Source organism: Penicillium subrubescens, assembly GCF_028828155.1.
Source record: "Penicillium subrubescens strain IBT 31985 chromosome Unknown utg000006l_segment0_segment0, whole genome shotgun sequence".
Taxonomy (NCBI): domain Eukaryota; kingdom Fungi; phylum Ascomycota; class Eurotiomycetes; order Eurotiales; family Aspergillaceae; genus Penicillium; species Penicillium subrubescens.
Genome location: NW_026643156.1, coordinates 136165 through 153786, shown reverse-complemented (window position 1 = coordinate 153786; position 17622 = coordinate 136165). Strand labels below are relative to the sequence as shown.

The window sequence follows — 17622 nt, the reverse complement described above, 5'->3', positions numbered from 1 at the left end:
GGGCCATCTTCTCAGTATTCTATTATCTACAAGACCGATCCAAGACCAGGCACGATTGCTGTGGAGCCAGCCATAATCGGTTTGAAATCAAATACGAGCAAGAAGCAAAGACGGCGTGTCTTCTGTAACATGTTAACGGGTCATGCAGACTGTTCGCGGTCCAAGGCTGCCGCCTCGGAAGGACATTAACCCGAGGTAGACTTCGGCAGGACTCATCAAAACCCGAACCCAACCCGAACCCAACCCAACCCATGGGTACCCATTTTAGTGTAAACAGGGCAAATATGCCAAGTCTTGAAATACGCTACGTTCAAGGCCAGAAAATAGGCCTTTATTATAGGTAATTTTAATATTTATCTAGTATTCTATCATGTTCGATACCCAGATGTCATGAATGATATGTAAGATACCAAAAAAGAGAGACGTTGAGAAAGTGAATATATTACACTATTTTGAGGTAAGCAGTGGTGGTGTGCCTGTACATGTCGGATATATATTTTCATAAAATATCTTTTGTAATTACTTTCATAATCTCTACCAGGTAAAATCATCTCTAATTTTTGGTACATATTAATTCAACCTACTATAACATATTCATGAAATAATAGGCGATTTTACCCAGTGGAAAACGGGTTATTGGAATATGTAATCGAATACACTACATAAAATTTATGTAAAAGTTATGAAAATATGGGTTGAAATGGGTTAGGATGGGTCCCCATATATAACCGATAATGGGTTATGGGTTGGGTTGGGTTCTAGGGGTCCGACCCATAACCCACATGGGTTGGGTCTTGGGCCCAGACCTTGAACTCATGATGGGGTTTGCCGAAGTCTACCCGAGAGTAGAGTGGGAATAGCTTCTTGGAAAGAAAGGATTGGATACTAGGAGCTTTACTATATAGAATCCGCAAATTAAGTCATTGAACAGTCTAAAATGCAAACTCATTCTTCGCACGATTGCAGGTAGATGAGCAGGCCCCTTGTCCATGCTGCTGATTTTCCACTCGCACATCTCGTGGGACATTCCGACACGGGACGAGAAATCTCCAACCGTGTTGTTCAGGCCACGATCTTGCCTGGTCGGACAGCGTTGCGTTAAGAGTGGGCAGGAAATTGTTAATGGTTATTGTGCAGTCCAGGCCAAGCAATGTCCTGCAGCGTTCTAAAAGTAGTGGAAGAAGGTGTGATGGCGAGCCTCGAAATTGTGACAGCGTGTGGTGGATGCCCCAAAGAAGCTCTCGGGGGTCAATGACTGACTCGACAAGCCGTTGAAGAGCTTTTGGTCTCAGAGACCGTGTGACTTCGACGACGGAGGTACCGAGGTCCAAGAGTTTTTGCTCCTATCGCACTCCTAATCAGTCCAAGTGTTCCTTGGGATTTATATATTGAAACTTACAATTCCAATTCCTTGGGCATCCACTGCGCCTTGTGATGCCGAACTTATTACGCCCATGATAACTTTACCCACTAGCACTGGCAGGTGAAAAGGTAGTATCCTATCATCACAAGCACCAGGGCGCGTTGCATAGATAACAGATAATTTCCACATCATCTCTTGCAACCACTGCTGTGTGATGAGGATTTCAACCTGTTGAATTTCTAAGACCCCATGAAGTGAGATCTTCTTGCAAAGACTTAACTGAATGTCAGATATTGGTAGTCTTTCAAAGGGTCCATCTCCTCCGCCAGCAGAAATCCAGTCGTAGATGTTCGCAGTAAGTTTCTCGAAGTTATGGATCTGACTGGTGAAGCCGTACGTCAAATTTGGATCTTCAGAGCAGAGAACCTGTTGTTTGCTGATAGAGCTGCTGAGAAAGACCGGCTTGAAATGCTGCAAAGCGTAGTCTCTGTTTCTCAGTCAGCGGAAAACATCCTTAATCTGGGGTTTGGCATTCTTGCCGTTCCGTAATAAACAGCAGCCAGAACACTCGCCGCCTCTCCTCGGCTTCCTCCTCATTTAACTCTGCATAAGTGGATTCTCGATGCAGGCCCAGTGTGAATGCCATCGATGTAGCTTGGCGCAGATAATACCATGCGTGCCTTTGCTTGTTAAGGTTTCTGTAAGATACAAAAAGGAAGAATGAAGTTAAAAGCGCCTCAGTGCTAATATCCTCCGCGATATCGCATTTTTGCCGTGCCCGCACAGCTTCGGACAACAGCTTCTCTGCGGAGATCTGTAAGTGGCTATTACCCAAGTTCTGCCGCCGAGCTGCATCTGGGACTAGAGCGTCTCTATCTAGCTTCAGCTGAAAATGTGCGGCCACACATAGTGAAGCTAAGAAGGTGTATCGCTGTGGGGACAGTAGTTCCGGCTGTTGACTATCCAAGTACAACTGCTCTCGGCGCATCACCGGCATAATAGGGAATAAGTATTTCAAATAAACATTGACGTGTGCCAACAGGATCTGCGGGGAGAGACGGCACACGTGTGAACGTGACTGGCCCCGGCCATTTGCTGCTTCTACTGAAGAACTGGTTGATGCCGACCGAAGTCGAGAGAGGGTGCTCGAAATGTCGTGCGGCGAATGTTGCGTATCGGTGATCAGGAAAATCGACGGCGTTTCTGAGCTCCTTTCAAAAGCCGGGGGATTGGGAAAGCTCTCCTTGTCGGCGTAGAACTGTGCTTGAGGCGGATCATTTTGGGCTGAGGGCGGGGCTACGGGGTCCAGGGGATAAAGCGTTCGAAACTTCAGTCTGTTACGACACAGGATATCCCTATAGGAGCAAGACAGAAGCAAGCGCTGGCACTTGTCGCAAGGCATCCCCCGCGAACATTTAACCTTGCGCCGTCGACAGTTGTCGCATGCTCGTTTGAGGGAGGATCTGGACGGCGAGGTGAGGTCCATGTTGGGCGAAGGCCAGTGGAGGTAGGTCACAAGTGATAGTCGGAGGTAGGTGAAGTGATAGTCGAACAACAGCACTCCGTAGGTAGGACGTAAGTAGGTAGATAGAGAAATACTCGAAAAGGGATGGGTGATTTCAAAACCAAATCAAGTAGAATACACTACAAAGAAAGAACATCTGGGGAAGTGGGGAGCAATATAGATTCAAAAACGCATAGGCCCCTGCACTATTTGAGGCCTTAAGACTTGCGGCTAGACTTCCGCACGACCCGGACTCAACCCGGGCTGGGTTGGGTTTTGGGTCGAAGACTCCGACCCAGCCTGGGTCCGGGGCCCCAACTTGGGTCACAAACAATGCAAACATAAACTATGCAAAAATACATATGTTCTAGGGTCGTTTTCACTAAATTATAAATAGCTACTCTCTCTATATATTTCTTAATATAATAGGCTATAACCTATAAAGAAAGCTGATATAAGCTGTATTGTACAATACTAGTGCATAATTTATAATCATTTTATACTGGTTTTTCTGTAAAAATTGGGTCGAATTGGGTCATGTTGGGTTTTATTGGGGCCCCAGCATTGGGCCCGGGTTGGGTCCGGGTTAGAGAAGTTCAACCCGGACCCAGGCTGGGTTGGGTTTTGGGTCGAGATCTTCGACCCATGTTGGGTTATGCGGAAGTCTACCTGCGGCTTTCCATAGCCGCCTCCTGCTGTATTGACCGGCGACCCAGATTTAGTGTTAGCCTGCGCCTGTTTCAGGTCCGCGCCTGATGTCCACAAATGCCTGTTCGTACACTCATACTTAATATTGAATTCTCGCTGCGAGGTATGAAAAAGATTCACCTTTCCCTGGGGATGGGATTGAGTCTACTCCAGCATCTTTTAGCACGAGTGCCCCGAGACCGATCGTACTTGGACCCCTAAGCTCATACTCCAGTCCAACACGACTAAACCACCAATGCGAGATCACTCGGTCCACACATCTTACGACCTTGCACTCTTTAAGAAAGGCCCAGCAGATCCCCTGTCTATGACCGTCTTGGCAAACTGGGGCGGCTTAGGAACCCGGCCTAGCCTGCCAGCCTGCCAGGTGCTTTCGGCTGCACATTGAACCTGAAATCCGGTGCCCCAACCACCGGTGAGACCATTTACAGGCAGACTTGGGAGAGTTTGGGTTCCAAGGGTCGGCTCCTTAAGTTGTTTGGTGTTGCTGGTGCCAGGGGGATGCCAGACTAGCCGTAGCAGGCAGGATCAGGAGATCTTGATACCCGTTAGGATTAGTCGTTGGTAGAAGCCAACACGAATTGCTAGGAACAGCCTCTTAGCAATGTAGACCTATTGTTATTACATTGGTTGATGCTTTTGACCGACTAAAGCGAGCCGGCCACCTCAGAACACCATACTCAATGCCATATTTTGATTCCTCTTTATTTCAACCACCAATCCTTTGCTTCCGTAAGAATTGCAGGTCCTGCATATTTCTAGGCATAACAATGGTATATTTAAAATTTTACGCCATTCAGATCGTTATTTCAGCACTTTACCATAAAATACCACGTAAATTTTACACTTGAGACATAATTATATATATCTCTGTTCAGACCTAAAACATTCCTCTGCTACTTCAATAGAAGATTGAAAATGCTGTATAGATTATATTTGCCAAATTTTTAACCTAAATAGATATGGTTGTTCAGATATGAAGTTGTAATTTATCGCATTTAGTATGGTGTTCTGGGGTGGCCGGCTCGCTTGTGTGGCCGGTTCGCATATGAACTACGTTATGCACAGAGTGTGTTCCTAGTTTTCTATCTGAACTAAACTGCTATTATTTTCAGATAATCACACTCGCTAGGTCTTCGATCATGCACTTAATTGGCTCTTTTTCAGGGCACGGATAGCACTGAGGTGTACGGATACGGACCTTGGACCCAGAGGATGCCCGGCAACAGCCGAGTCAGTAATCGGCCCCTTACAGAAAAATACCATTTTTTCTTTTTACGGACCCTCGCGGAGCGTGGCTCTGAAAAATATGTAATATTTGTAAGGGGCCGGTTACACAGTAAAGGTCACAAATGCGGCCATTGGGGGTTACTCCGCGGATCAACCGAAACCTTGGAACTGGGTTCGAAAAAAGTTTATTGGTAATCAGTCCCGCAGCAGAGTGGGGCTGCAAAACGTGCCGAAACATTTGTCAAAATCCATGCATGTCCCGAGTCTTGCCCAGAAAGATCTCAGGTCAATTGACCAGCACTTAGACCCAGATAATGTATGTGACGCTGGGAAACACTGCGTAGATAGAGTAGACTAGTTAGTTTTGAGCAATCTGACCAGCGGAGACGGAGGAATATGAAATGAAGGCAGGCGCCTCAGATCCAGCACTTCTCACTTCTCTCTCCACTCCATTCTCAGTACTCGCTATGAAATGCGCTCTTTTCTGGAAGAATAGAGTCTTGTTAGAATATACGACAGACCACCTATGGATAGGTATTGTAATCTTGTACGAACTATTTATCTTCCCGCAAAATCCGTAGCGATGGAAATTCGATTTGTTTAGACGAAAGTACTCCGTAATGGGGATCAAATCAATACAAGTACCACCAGTTCAGCTACAATGCCTTCTAATGGTTGTTATCATTCGCAGCGTAGTGATTGAATTGAAGAGTACGCCTTGGCCGTAAGGATGCTTATTCTGATTTTACACTCGTCACTTTGCAAGGATAGTCCAGAAAAAATAGCTAGCAGTGACTGACCGAAGGAAGGCTATAAGCACAACGCGTTCCGCGGCGTGGGTTTGCTGGCAAACCATGGTTACTTTACACAGTAGCTTCTGTGGCTTTGCGGGGAATCGGATCAATTTTAGCGCCGATCCCGAGGCCTGATTCGAGCTCCGAATCCTTTCGTCACCATTACCCCTTGTTCTACCTCAACGTTATGGCTAGCCCTGGGATATTACACAACTCGGATGTGCGTTCAAAAAACCAAGGTGTTAACACAAACATGTCTGTACGATGGCCGTCGACCAAACAACATCTTAGCTCAAACTCGAGAGTGTGTGATCGCTGTATTCAGTCAGTGTGAATAGCCCGTGCAGCTCACCCTATCCGCTGACTTTTCAATAGGAAGAAAGTGAAATGTGCGTCTTGGCGTATCTGGGAAGGCCTCGGCTATAATTAATTCTGCAGTTTAGGTGACTTGAAACGCCCAAAATGTTCTAGGTGCCTCGAGGCCGGCACTTCCTGTATATATTCCTCCCAAAGACGAAGACCTGGCCCAGCAAAAGGGACACGTCAAACTGGGAATCGAGCTGCCGATGAACCTTTAACAGGTAAGACGTGCTGTGAATTTCATTCAGTTATCGTTCGGACTAACGCGTTTTTAGAGGACGTTTTGCGCCAATCTATTCGCTTTGGACAAGACGGGATCGCCTCTCTCTCACCGCCTGTCTCTGTAGTTGGACTGGCTCTCCATCCAAGTCATGTTTGTACTGGTGACTCGTCTGATGTTTCGATACCGTCGCTCGCATCTCACGATCCTGGTCCTGGTCTGGATCCGTCAGGCCAATACACGGCTCAACTCACTTCCCAAGATCCTGTCCTTTCAACGGAGCAGGAAATGGAATTGTAAGTCTGGTAACTTGCTAAGCATGCAATCAGGTGATGACTGTCTGTCTTGTCTATGAAAATAGACTTCATAGCTTCTTCAACCGTGTTCAACCTTCCGTTCGCTTGTTCAAGGAAGATGAATTCCTCCACCAGTACAGTGCCGGAGTGATCAGCAGATCTTTGCTTCTCACAATATTCCTTTTAAGAGCCAAAGTTCTAGCCGACCACTCCTACTGGAGCGCCGCTCAAGTTGACAATCGTTTGGGTCAGTTGCTGGACGCTGATTGTATTGAGTATCAGAAGTTCCGCGATCCGTTTGCTCTGGATAATTTCCGGCAGTCGATTCTACTATCTTTTTATGCGTTCCACGAATATCCTGGCCAAAAAGGATGGACGAGGATTGGCTATTTAACGCGCAAGGCTCTTCAGTATGGACTCCACCAAATTGATAACCACGATCGGCATGCACCATTTGATAGCAGTCTAATTGGAGTGGACGACCTTGATGATTGGAGGCGCGCTTGGTGGTGTATTTACTGCCTCGATTCCTACTCCAACATCACAGCTGCTACGCCTTTCGTGGTGGAGGCTGAGAGCATTAAAACGGCTTTGATTACAATATCTTCAACATCACCTACGTCGGATCCCCACCAAGTTCTATGTTATTTGCCTGTCGATATTGGGTCTATCTGGGGAACGGTTAAAGATGTCGGCCATGGTGAGGAAATGATTTCGAACATGCATATCGTCACTACGACTTTGCTTAAGGAAGCCGCCACGATACGCCGCCTGCTATTCCAGAATTCTTCCGAGCGCCTCTATGCGAGGGCGTCGTTACTAGAGCATAATATCTGCGCAGTCCGGCTTGCCTTACCCGCTCGCTTCCTTGACGAAGGCAGAAACGTGTTAGAGCACGAATCAAGACTCGCGCACCAGTCGCGGCTCATATGTCTGATTCAACTTCATGCAGCTCGCCTTATCTTGTGCGTCTCCGGTTGTTCTGAGCAGGATGAGGAGGAATGGTCACGTCGCTGGCGGCAGTCTCTACAATACTGCGAAGATGTTGTATCAAGCGTTGTCCAATGGGATGCATCGCTCTGCACGTCCGTTGATCCTGCTATTTGCTTTATCATATACGCCGTTTTGGTCGTTTTGCATTTACATGCGATTGACGAATCGGTTGACATCGGTTTGCTACCGAAACTCGAGGCTTATAAGAGTATTCTTATACTTTTCGTACGACAATTTGCCTCGGTCTGGAAACTCCCTAAACTTTTGATCTGTAGGTGACCTGTCACTGACCCGTTCAACTTTATCTCACTTCGAATCCCAGTGTCATTTGAGAGCCTGTCCCATATGTTACCCGGCCCCGTGTCCTCCGGCACAGTTCGCCCAATCATCAATCAGTTACACGGAACGCAACATCAGGCTTGGCTAGGTTTTCTTCCTCTTCCCCTCGAGTTCAGAGAAATCAAGAACGTAAATGAATCTGAAGATCTGTTGGCAGAGGCTCCGGGGTTCTATAACTGGGTTTAAAAGACGCTTTACATCAATTTGATGATACCAGCATGGCGATACACAGCGAGGATTCTGAATCGGCGCCAGTCAATAACCCTCAAGCTGTCTAATAATTTTATCTAGGATGAACAATTAAGATTCAACCACAGTTCTCAGACAATGCAGGGACTATTTTCGTCGTGGCTGCATTCGTTATGTGTTCTTGCCTTGTATCAAAAATAGCAATATCAACACTCATGGGACGCGTACAAAATTGAGAATGGGGATGACGGGATGTTGTGGTCCAGGTAGCGCTGGTAAAGGATAACTGAAATATGGGTGGAAAATGAGCCCAAGTATAATCCGTCGGAAGTATATGTTGTGCCGCGGAGGGTATTGCTCCGCGCGCTGGAGAAACTCAGCGGCACGATCAAAGACCATCAACGTACAGAGCGAAATATAGAAACGTTGTCATGCCTGCGAACGGCGGCACACTAGCAATAAACCCTCATCGTCTCTTTTCTTAGTGTCAAATCCAGTCTCCTAGTAATCAACAAAACATACGACGTCAGCAATACGGCGAAGCAATGTCATTCTTCATCCTGGATTTAATTGCCTGTCTACCCAAGTCCTGGCAGGACTGGATACTCCCACCTGCCTCAATCCCGACCGTGGCCAACGACCCATCCAAAGTGCAGCTCTCTCGCATCGCTCATATCTACGTCGAACATAAGGATCTCGCGAAATTCGATGAATTCGCACAGGATTTCGGCTTTGTGAAGGCCGAACGCAAGGGAAACACTATCTACTACTGCGGGTACGGCAAGGACCCATATGTCTATGTCGCCTCACAGAGCGCAACGGGCCAATCCAGGTTTATAGGCGGCGCCTGGGTAGCCAAGGATGAGGCAAATTTCCAAAAGGCAGCGGCTATGCCTGGCGCTATCCTCAAGGAACTTGATGAATCCCCTGGAGGTGGTAAGATGATCACCTTCTCGCGCCCGAATGGGACGTTCTTTCATGTTGTGTTCGGGCAGGCGGAGCGCAGCGTGAACATTAATTCAGAACAGCCGCCCTCGGCTACGCATATCTCTCAAGGGCCGTACAATACCCCTTTTGAAAAGAATCGACTTGGACAGTTCCAACGGTACCAGGATGGTCCCGCGCTGGTGCACAAACTTGGACATTATGGTTACGTGTGTCGCGAATTCGACACTGAACTTGACTTCTACACTTCCAACTTCAACTTTGTACATTCCGATATCCTCAACCTTCCGCGATTCCCGCACGTTGACGTACTAACCTTCATGCACCTGGATCTTGGACCCGAATTTTCAGACCATCACAGTCTGTTCCTCCAGCGGGCACCTCCGAACGTCCGCAAGACATACCTTCACCATAGCTCGTTCGAGGTTGCCGATTTTGACGAGCAGCTAATGGGTCATCAGTATCTTGCAAAGAAAGGGTGGAAAGCCGTCTGGGGCGTAGGGCGTCATATCCTGGGTAGCCAGATTTTTGATTACTGGTACGATAGCAGTGGTTTTAAAATTGAGCATTATGCGGATGGGGACGTCGTGAATGAAGAAAACCCGACAAGGAGAGAATACGTTGGGCCAATGTCGGTGTGGGGCCCTGAAGTACCAAAGGACTTTGGCGCAAATAAAGCAAAGTAATGCAGGACCCCGACGGCTGGTATTCGGCGCAATGGTGCAAGCCCGTCGCGACTGGCTTATAGTATTTATTATGTTGACCATAATATGTGAGCCGTCCATACTCTGTTTATAAATGCCTTACTTACTTGCCTTGTCGAACTTGTTGTGTCCTTCCGCCTCAGAACGAGAAGGTGATTTTTGAAGTGATTTGATAACCTTAGTTGCCATTGATTCCTTATTACGTTGAGTAAGTGTTATAGTCGTGAATTTGCGCACACGACAGTTACAACTTCCAACACAATTAAGTCGAAGATAATTTTCGAAGGTTGGAGCCTTTACGAAGTATCCATGATTTGGTGAGACTAGCAATCTAAAGATTTTCAGTTCCCCACGGAGGAACAAAATTCTTGGCAAGGGTGAATGATAAAGTATTTATCTGCATCAGTCTTTGACCTCGATGAAATGCCTACTGGCGTTGTATTGACTGATCAGATAAAACTGGTGTTACGCTCAGTTACGAGAGGAAGAAGAGCAACCAACGTAATAGCATTTGACGAAACAACTAAGCGTGGGAAAGGAAATAAAGAGAGAGTGCGAGGGAGTGAGAGACGTACTAAATACATGAGGGATATCTGCGCCAGCAGGCATCGATATCAGGCGTCAAACATCACCACATGTGAATCGTCACATGTGGCTGGCTGAGATCTGCAGCTCCTCAATATCCCTCTTTGGTTTACATGCAATTCTCGGTATATCTAGTCCCCTCGTGCTAGTCCCCCGAGTCATGGTATCCTCCTGGGTATTTCAGTCCCTAAGTAGTTCACTAGTTTAGTCCATCCGAGTCAACACTCTTTTCATCTCATCCCTACATTGCCCCTTTTGATTTCTTTGTTCTCATTGGCTAATGAATCCTTGGTAATCCTAAACTGAATAGGCCATTGCTTTTAATGTTTATTCTTCCGATCGTCGCTTAACCTCGACAACTAGCGGGCCCTTCAAATCTCAGCGGGCCCTTCAAATCTCGGCTGCCCTTGCGTTTTCTTCGATACTTGCCTTATCCATTCCCAATTCAACGCACCATGACTACAAAGATGTCGTCCGGTACAAAAGAAGGTGTCAAATCGTTCCATGGAATGAAGTTAGTCCTTTAATCTGATCAACAAGATCCTTGTAAAGAACCCACTCGCACAGGGTACTCGGTAGTCCCGTTGACAGTCGATTCCAGGCTATCATCTTGCCTCAATGCCCCGCTCGACATGAAAAAATGGCTCGTGGCAATTGTAAATGACGCTGGGCCTCAATGATTTGATCCCATTTCTGCTCAGTATAGGCCACTTCGGAGCCACCTATCAAATGATACATCTTAGCGGATAACTAAGTGTAGGTGTTAGTGTAATAACAAACATTGTCACACAATACATATATAGAATAAGGAAGGGCTTATGCGGATATCAAACAGTTGATCGAGGCTCTATGACGATTCACATGTGACGATGTTTGATGCCTGGTGTATAACTACGGACCTGCCAATCAAGCGCCTGAGAGAGAATAATGCAGTTCCAAAATTACCTACACATATGAGCGGCACACGGTGATGCTTTGAACTGGTACCTTTTAATAAGTCCAAAGCTCTCCAAGAATTGTGCTCTAGGACGAACAACCAAGTGTTCTCCTATCTCCAACTGTAAGCCCTGCTTGTTGACGTCTTAAGATACAGGACTGACCGCTAACAACCAAGGATATGCGGACATGCAAAGCTGGATACATCGCAGCAACATTTTCGCTGCCCTATCAGGAATGCACCCCCCGATAATAAATTCATGAGTGTGGAAATCCGACTCTTGTACACAAAACTTGTTGGCTTTCCCTGTGTCATCATGATAAATGCCTACGCAGGCCAATCTGCAGCCTCTGAATAAGAAATTTATGGGGTTGTTTCTTTGATTTCCCGTAGGTCGAAATTCTCACGCGGTCACCGCTGAGGCTGCCTTGGAAATGAAATAATCTCTCCCTTTGATCAACCGCACCATAACGCTCCAGGGGGTGAGTCCGAAAACCTGCCCTGTTCCACCCGTAGAGCCGACCGGAACCATCATCAGAATACATTGTCCCTGGTCATAAGAGCGTCGTGTCGTCCGTCCGGAAATATCAGCAATGATGTTCGCTGCGACAACTGCTGCTTGTTCTTGTGCCTTGAACGACAATCGCATCGAATTGTTTGTGATGTCGCCTGCGGCGAAAATTGGCAGCGGAGCTTGCCCCTCTTTTCCTCGGATGCGAAGCTCTTGGTCAACTTTGACCCATCCTTTTTCGTCAAGAAACTCCTGAGGCACAAAGTTGTTGTTCGGGATGGCTCCAGTCGCGGAGATATATAGATCTGCTTCCAACTTCTCCTCGTTGTCTAGGAAGATCTCCCAGCTGCCAAGGCCCTTCACAGGAGGAGTAGTCTTAATCACTTTACGGGACGATCGGACAACCACATTTTTGTTTTTGAGGAGTTTCATCGCCGCCTCGCTACCTGAAATTTTGAGCATAGGGAGCACCCTTTCCGTTGCCGAAACGATGGTTATCGAGACTGGTTTTTCCACCTCCATGGCAGCCTCGGCGAGCTCACCAGCCAGCTCCACGGCAATTGGGCCACCGCCTCCGATGACAATGCTTGACGAAGTAGATATCAGTTCCTGAGCGGCTTTAATCCGAGACCTCATGTCATCACTATTGGACGCTTTGAAGGGAATCGGCGTGCTCCCGGAGGTGATGGAGGATTCGGTCGTGCTCCCAGACGCGATAACAAGGTAGTCGAACGAGAAGAGGCCCTGGCCATCTACAAGGACTGTTTTTTCCTCAACGCTCAAGGAGGTCACCTTTCCTTTGACGAATTTGAACGATTGTGACGAGTACTGCCGGAACGCATCTTCAATTGAAATCAGATATTCATCCGACCGGAATGCAGCTGGTTTTGCTAGAATCCGCGGAGCCGCTATAGGAAAATAAAATGTCGGTGACGGATTGATTAAGGTGACTTTGATTGAGAGGGTGCTGTTAAGAAGACTGTGTGCGATGGGGAGACCTGCAAATGAGGCTCCAATAATCACAACATCAACCTGTTTCGTCATTGCGCCGGGTTTGAAGAAGAGATCATCCTTCTGGAGTGCTACCGATTCACTATTTATCCAACGAGACGCATTTTTTGCCTTGTCAAGTTTCCGGCCCGCTTTCTCTTCCTTTGTCGCCCCTTCCAATTTTTCTAGGGTTACTCCGCCAGGGTTACTCCGCAACTCCGCGGAGGAACTGTAATCTCTCTCAATTTGGCCAGGCTCGCTTTATTACTCTTCGGGCCGAGATTGCGTTATTTCCGGGATAATGTCTGGCAACTCCAGGTCTGTTCCTCTCGTTTTATCGCGTACAGTTCGACACTTACTGGGCTTCGGGAACATCATGATTGAATCGCTGCTTGGCCCGTAATCGTGCTTTATGCTGTTCCACCATGGGACCCAACTGAAGGAGGTGTTATGGCCGAAGTAGGATGGATTACTAAGCTGGTTACTTCCATATCTTAACTACGCAGTCACTAAATAGTAATAACATCATTTTTTTGCCTCCAAGCTTATTCCGTAACAGGAGGTCAAGCGAGCATCCCACGGAAGGAAAGCCACGGGGGTGCTATAAACACCGTACAGGCGGCAGCATGATATAACTAGTAGCTGCCATGAGTTAAAAATGCAGCGCATCAAATGACCTCCTAAAACAAAATGATCATACAGTTCGTATACGTCATCAGCACATAAACGATATATAGCTTAAAAGGCAGAAATAGAATTTGCCTCATTCATATTAACCAACGGCTGAACCTATACCAAAGCCTTGATCTCACCAGCGTCCAAGCAAGTTTTCTTTTGACCGGAATAATGCACCTCCAATTAGCACTTGATTTTCACACGTCACGCAACCGGAACTGGCTGTTCTCATTCTGGCATAAAATAGGGCGTATTATCACATGATAGAGTCCTTCCCGTCGTTAAACCTGACCCTATTCTTCAACGTTTCCAGTCCCGAAATATCAATCTTGTTCTGGTCACCATCTCGCAATAGCTGCCGCGGTTTCTGGAATATTCCCACCCCCGCTCCGGTTCCCGACATGACTATCGTGTAGGCCGGAAGGGTTGTGCCTGGATTCGAGTCAAAAATATGGGAGAGAGTTCAGAGAGGAAACGATGAGAGTAGACGTACTTTGACTCATCCAGCTGAGAATTTCATCTGGGAAAAAAATCATATCTTTCTCAATCACCGTATTCTGCTTCACTTCTCCATTGATCCTGGTAACGAGACTTGTCGATGCTGTCTCCTTGGCAAAAATAGTTGGGCTCACGAGGACCGACCCGATAGGAGCAAACTTGTCCAAGTCCATGGCGTAGAAAAACCGTCCACCGGACTGTTCGGGGAGCTGGAAGAAGCGGCACGAGAGGTCATTACCAATTGTATAGCCGAGGATATACTCGGAGGCTTCCTCCGGTGTGATATCGCGGCACTCGCGCGAGGTGACGAAGACGAGCTCACCCTGGTTCTATTAACGATGGCTGGGTTGGGTCATCGTTATGGGTAGGCTTACCTCCCAGCCTGGCAGATGCGAGGCGCAGAAGCGACTGATGGGATAATGCTGGCTTAGTCTACACAGATAGCTTGGGCGGGACATTGAGCTGATGGGTATTAGATATAGGGTTTCTGGCAGATAGGCATTGGGTGGCGTACGTTGGCATCTTTCGGGTGGCTACTATAATTAAGCCCAACGCAGTAGATTGGTATGTCTACTTGTGGCAGAGGCGGAAGGAGCTGTATATCATTTCGTCAGCCCGGTAGTCCACTCGAGATTGAAGCGACAGCAGACATTGGCTGTCTTTGTTGTTGTCCCATTTTTGCCCTGAACAAGGTACTCATACGTTGGATACCCCTCTAACGACGATCCAATGGCGGGGGTAGTCGAGGCACATTTCGCAAAGAACTTGCCGCAATTCTCCGTCTGGAAATGACAGAATCGGAAGGAAACCCATTGGTTTGAGGAATAGTAAATAAAAAAACTATCAGCTTCCGAGGGAAACAGCACTTGTACGGAGAGGGAAGGTTTAAAAAATGACTCACTCAGGTGACAAGGGACCACTCGGCATTATCCAGAACGATTCTGGCCTTTCCTCATTGTCGCAATTATGTTGAAAAAGTACGCCAAAAGTTGAGAGTAGCACCCTTGGACCTAAGGCCTTGAGCAGTACCTTAGACAGAAATAAATGATGGAACAACTCACCAGAACTATAGCAATTTTATGTTACGCTCAGTCAAGAGAGGAAGAAGATCAACCAACTTAGGAGAATTTCACGAAACAACTAAGCATGGGAAAGGAAAGAAGCAGAGAGTGCGAGTGAGTGAGAGATGGTGCAAGTAGACAACTACATGGTTGATGCCTGCGGCCGCAGGCATCAACGCCGGGCAAGAAACATCACAATATGTGAATCGCCACGTTCTACGGAGTAAGTCATAAGGAAAAGGTATTTGTCCGGACATATCCCCCCGTCAGAATAAGCAAAGACATGTTGTACGTAATCTTGCTAAGCTGCGGCTCCCGCCGTATGGATTCAGGGGTATTGAACGCGAGGCGGACTTGGAACCTACATCTATCTACATCATCAATTTACTTTCTGCTTTTGGAGCATACATGTTGTCCACTTAACTGTGTATACAGTACTAGCTGGTGATACTAACACTTTCAATTCTAGGTGCTCAATTTCAGAGGCCCTCCCGCTTTCCCTCTGCTTCCTTCGCGTAGCCGCTCCGTCAGGAATAGGTGTATCCATCGCCGATATCCTTGAATTCCTCTCCTAGTAATTGCAGGTCCTACCAAGAAAGAGCCTGAACGGTGAATGGGTGCATCGCAACCTCACTCAGGCCGTCCGAAGGAGCTTACAGAGGACGATAAAGCTTGAATCTTGTATGTTATTGCTGAAATATCATGTGTGAGGCACGTATGTCAAGCAACAACGCCAATGAGCTTCTAAGAAGTCGCCCGTCTGTCTAATCGTACTAATAATCCTGACTGCTTCCAAAACCAAGCTGCATGGGTTTGCCATTCGGGAGAAGGAGAAGCCCATGAAACGTTGAAATGGCGTAGTAGTTGTGGTACGAATTTGCCCATCTCCATTATCGAAATGTTTTTGCCAATGCAGGTCCGTGCGCCATGTCCGAACTGTAGGAGCGCGACGAGTTGGTCACTTCTCAAGTAATAAGTGCTTGGGTAGCGTTGCTTACCGCTAGGAAATACCTTTCCATTGCTTTTAATGCCTCTGGCGATGCCTCTAACCAGCGTTCAGGTCGGAAGGAATCGGCATCTTCGCCGTAGATATCTGTGATATAATGGATAACGGGGGCAGAGATGCTGACATTCGTTTGCCCTGGTAATCTGTAGCCGCAAATTTCGGCACCTTCCGGGGGTGTGAATCTCTCAAGCGGGAAGCCGACACCTGGATGAAGTCTCATTGCTTCTTTCATTGTTGCTTGCCTAGTATATAGCGTGTTAGATTGTAGACATGCTCTTGCCCAGATTTCGAATTAGCCTTACAAATACGGTAATTTCAAGCACTCCTCATATGTGATAAACTTCGAAAGCTGCTTGTTTCGGTCTGCTTCATCTATTTCGCGTTGAATTTTGTCGTACACATGCTGATTTTTGACTATGTAATAGATCATAGCACGCAGAGAAATTGCAGTGGTGTCACTCCCGGCTAGACTATATGCAAAGGCGGTAATCAGCACCTGACGAAGTACCTCATATAGAAATGGACATAACCCACAGATTGTTAGACAAATGATTGATCATATCCCTGTGGAAAATTTTGCCCGAACGTTTCTCCTTTTCTCTCAACTGAGCAAGGAAATCAGTTCTTTGGGTATTCTTGTTCTCAAAATCGTGATCATATCTATCAATCTCATCTTCGGTGATCTTCAATCAACCGCACGATCAATCATGTTAGTATTGAATTTTAATGTAAAGGAGATCAGGCGGTTGTGTTGCACCCTTACCTTCATAAATCGATCAAACGTATCTGGCAGCAAATTAAGCCGCTGAAATGACCTGCTCATCAGACCCTTTTGCAGCAATGGGATTAAAAACGGCAACTGGCCTACGATTTTCACATATTGGAGGCCAATATCAATTTTTCCGATCATGTCATCGACATCACGTCGTTGCTCCGTAAATCCGAAGCGTCTCTGGAATGTGATAGCACCAATGACATCAAAAGCATACCATTGAAGCCACATTGAAAAATCAACTGGTTGGCCTTCTAGAGTGAGCATCGCTTCCATGAATATTTGTGTGCACTCGTCCGCGTAGACTTCGAAGTTTTTCATGTTTGTCATCGAAAAAATCTGGGCCACAGAACTCTTCAGGCTTTTATGATAAACAGGGTCACGGGCGGTGAACATGCTGTCCAGAACTGCGCCTTGATAAACGGGCGCCATTGCAGCATAGAATGTAGTCTTCCAGGGAACGGTTAAATTCATGACCGTCGAAGGACCTGGTGTACTTACTTTGGTAAATTTGCTCCCTATCCCGTATATTACCGGAATCATGTTTGGATCTGCAACAGAAACCTCATTCGGCCCAACTCTCACTATGGGCCCATATTTTTGGTGAATCTTCCGATAATTTAAGGGACCATCACCGTTATAGACCATCAAAAGGCGGTAGAGATAGGAGAATCGAGCGAGTACAGGGCCTGGGAGCGATCTGAGACCTTCGCGAAGTGATACGCGGACATAATTTAGAATTAGTATCACTACCAAGCCGACGGCAACGATACGTAAATTAGGCATGAGGTCCTGAAACATTAGGGGTGGGCGATAATAATTTGGATATATTGTAACTGAATGCTCTGAATTGGCAAGTTCTGACTCGTTGTCGTCACTGCCGTTTGCTTTATGTATGCAAAACTATTCCGAGGTACTGTCCTTCTTATGTTATCTATAATC

General features: G+C 46.8%; 6 protein-coding genes across 6 annotated transcripts; 2 read left to right on the top strand and 4 right to left on the bottom strand.

The window, feature by feature from the left end:
• Positions 1 to 932: 932 nt before the first annotated feature.
• On the bottom strand, positions 933 to 2849 carry N7473_008594 (Zn(II)2Cys6 transcription factor; the record flags this gene model as incomplete). Its single annotated transcript, XM_057154534.1, has 3 exons — positions 933 to 1343; positions 1400 to 1850; positions 1918 to 2849. The coding sequence occupies 3 exons, from the start codon at positions 2847 to 2849 to the stop codon at positions 933 to 935; spliced, it is 1794 nt and encodes a 597-aa protein (XP_057005664.1).
• Positions 2850 to 5704: 2855 nt separating this feature from the next.
• Positions 5705 to 8157, top strand: N7473_008593 (uncharacterized protein). Its single transcript, XM_057154533.1, has 6 exons — positions 5705 to 5923; positions 5975 to 5988; positions 6043 to 6180; positions 6235 to 6475; positions 6550 to 7739; positions 7791 to 8157. Exons 1-6 carry the CDS (start codon positions 5787 to 5789, stop codon positions 7991 to 7993), a joined length of 1923 nt encoding a protein of 640 aa, XP_057005663.1. The 5' UTR covers positions 5705 to 5786; the 3' UTR covers positions 7994 to 8157.
• A 384-nt stretch (positions 8158 to 8541) lies between these two features.
• N7473_008592 (2,4,5-trihydroxytoluene oxygenase) lies at positions 8542 to 9627 on the top strand (the record flags this gene model as incomplete). The annotated part of the gene is made up of 1 exon (XM_057154532.1): positions 8542 to 9627. The coding sequence occupies one exon, from the start codon at positions 8542 to 8544 to the stop codon at positions 9625 to 9627; it is 1086 nt and encodes a 361-aa protein (XP_057005662.1).
• A 1943-nt stretch (positions 9628 to 11570) lies between these two features.
• N7473_008591 (NAD(P)/FAD-dependent oxidoreductase) lies at positions 11571 to 13095 on the bottom strand (the record flags this gene model as incomplete). The annotated part of the gene is made up of 2 exons (XM_057154531.1): positions 11571 to 12897; positions 13028 to 13095. The coding sequence occupies 2 exons, from the start codon at positions 13093 to 13095 to the stop codon at positions 11571 to 11573; spliced, it is 1395 nt and encodes a 464-aa protein (XP_057005661.1).
• A 504-nt stretch (positions 13096 to 13599) lies between these two features.
• Positions 13600 to 14299, bottom strand: N7473_008590 (fumarylacetoacetate hydrolase family protein; the record flags this gene model as incomplete). Its single annotated transcript, XM_057154530.1, has 3 exons — positions 13600 to 13775; positions 13837 to 14170; positions 14216 to 14299. 3 exons carry the CDS (start codon positions 14297 to 14299, stop codon positions 13600 to 13602), a joined length of 594 nt encoding a protein of 197 aa, XP_057005660.1.
• A 1568-nt stretch (positions 14300 to 15867) lies between these two features.
• Positions 15868 to 17112, bottom strand: N7473_008589 (uncharacterized protein; the record flags this gene model as incomplete). Its single annotated transcript, XM_057154529.1, has 3 exons — positions 15868 to 16150; positions 16217 to 16404; positions 16672 to 17112. 3 exons carry the CDS (start codon positions 17110 to 17112, stop codon positions 15868 to 15870), a joined length of 912 nt encoding a protein of 303 aa, XP_057005659.1.
• Positions 17113 to 17622: the final 510 nt, after the last annotated feature.

What these genes read in the sequence shown, in the direction of transcription:
- N7473_008593 (XM_057154533.1), top strand. Translation starts at nt 5,787, where the DNA reads ATGGCTAGCCCTGGGATATTACACAACTCGGATGTGCGTTCAAAAAAC. An exon ending in ACGGAGCAGGAAATGGAATT is followed by an intron (nt 6,476 to 6,549) that starts GTAAGTCTGGTA and finishes TAGACTTCATAG; the next exon opens with CTTCTTCAACCGTGTTCAAC. An exon ending in ACTCCCTAAACTTTTGATCT is followed by an intron (nt 7,740 to 7,790) that starts GTAGGTGACCTG and finishes TTCGAATCCCAG; the next exon opens with TGTCATTTGAGAGCCTGTCC.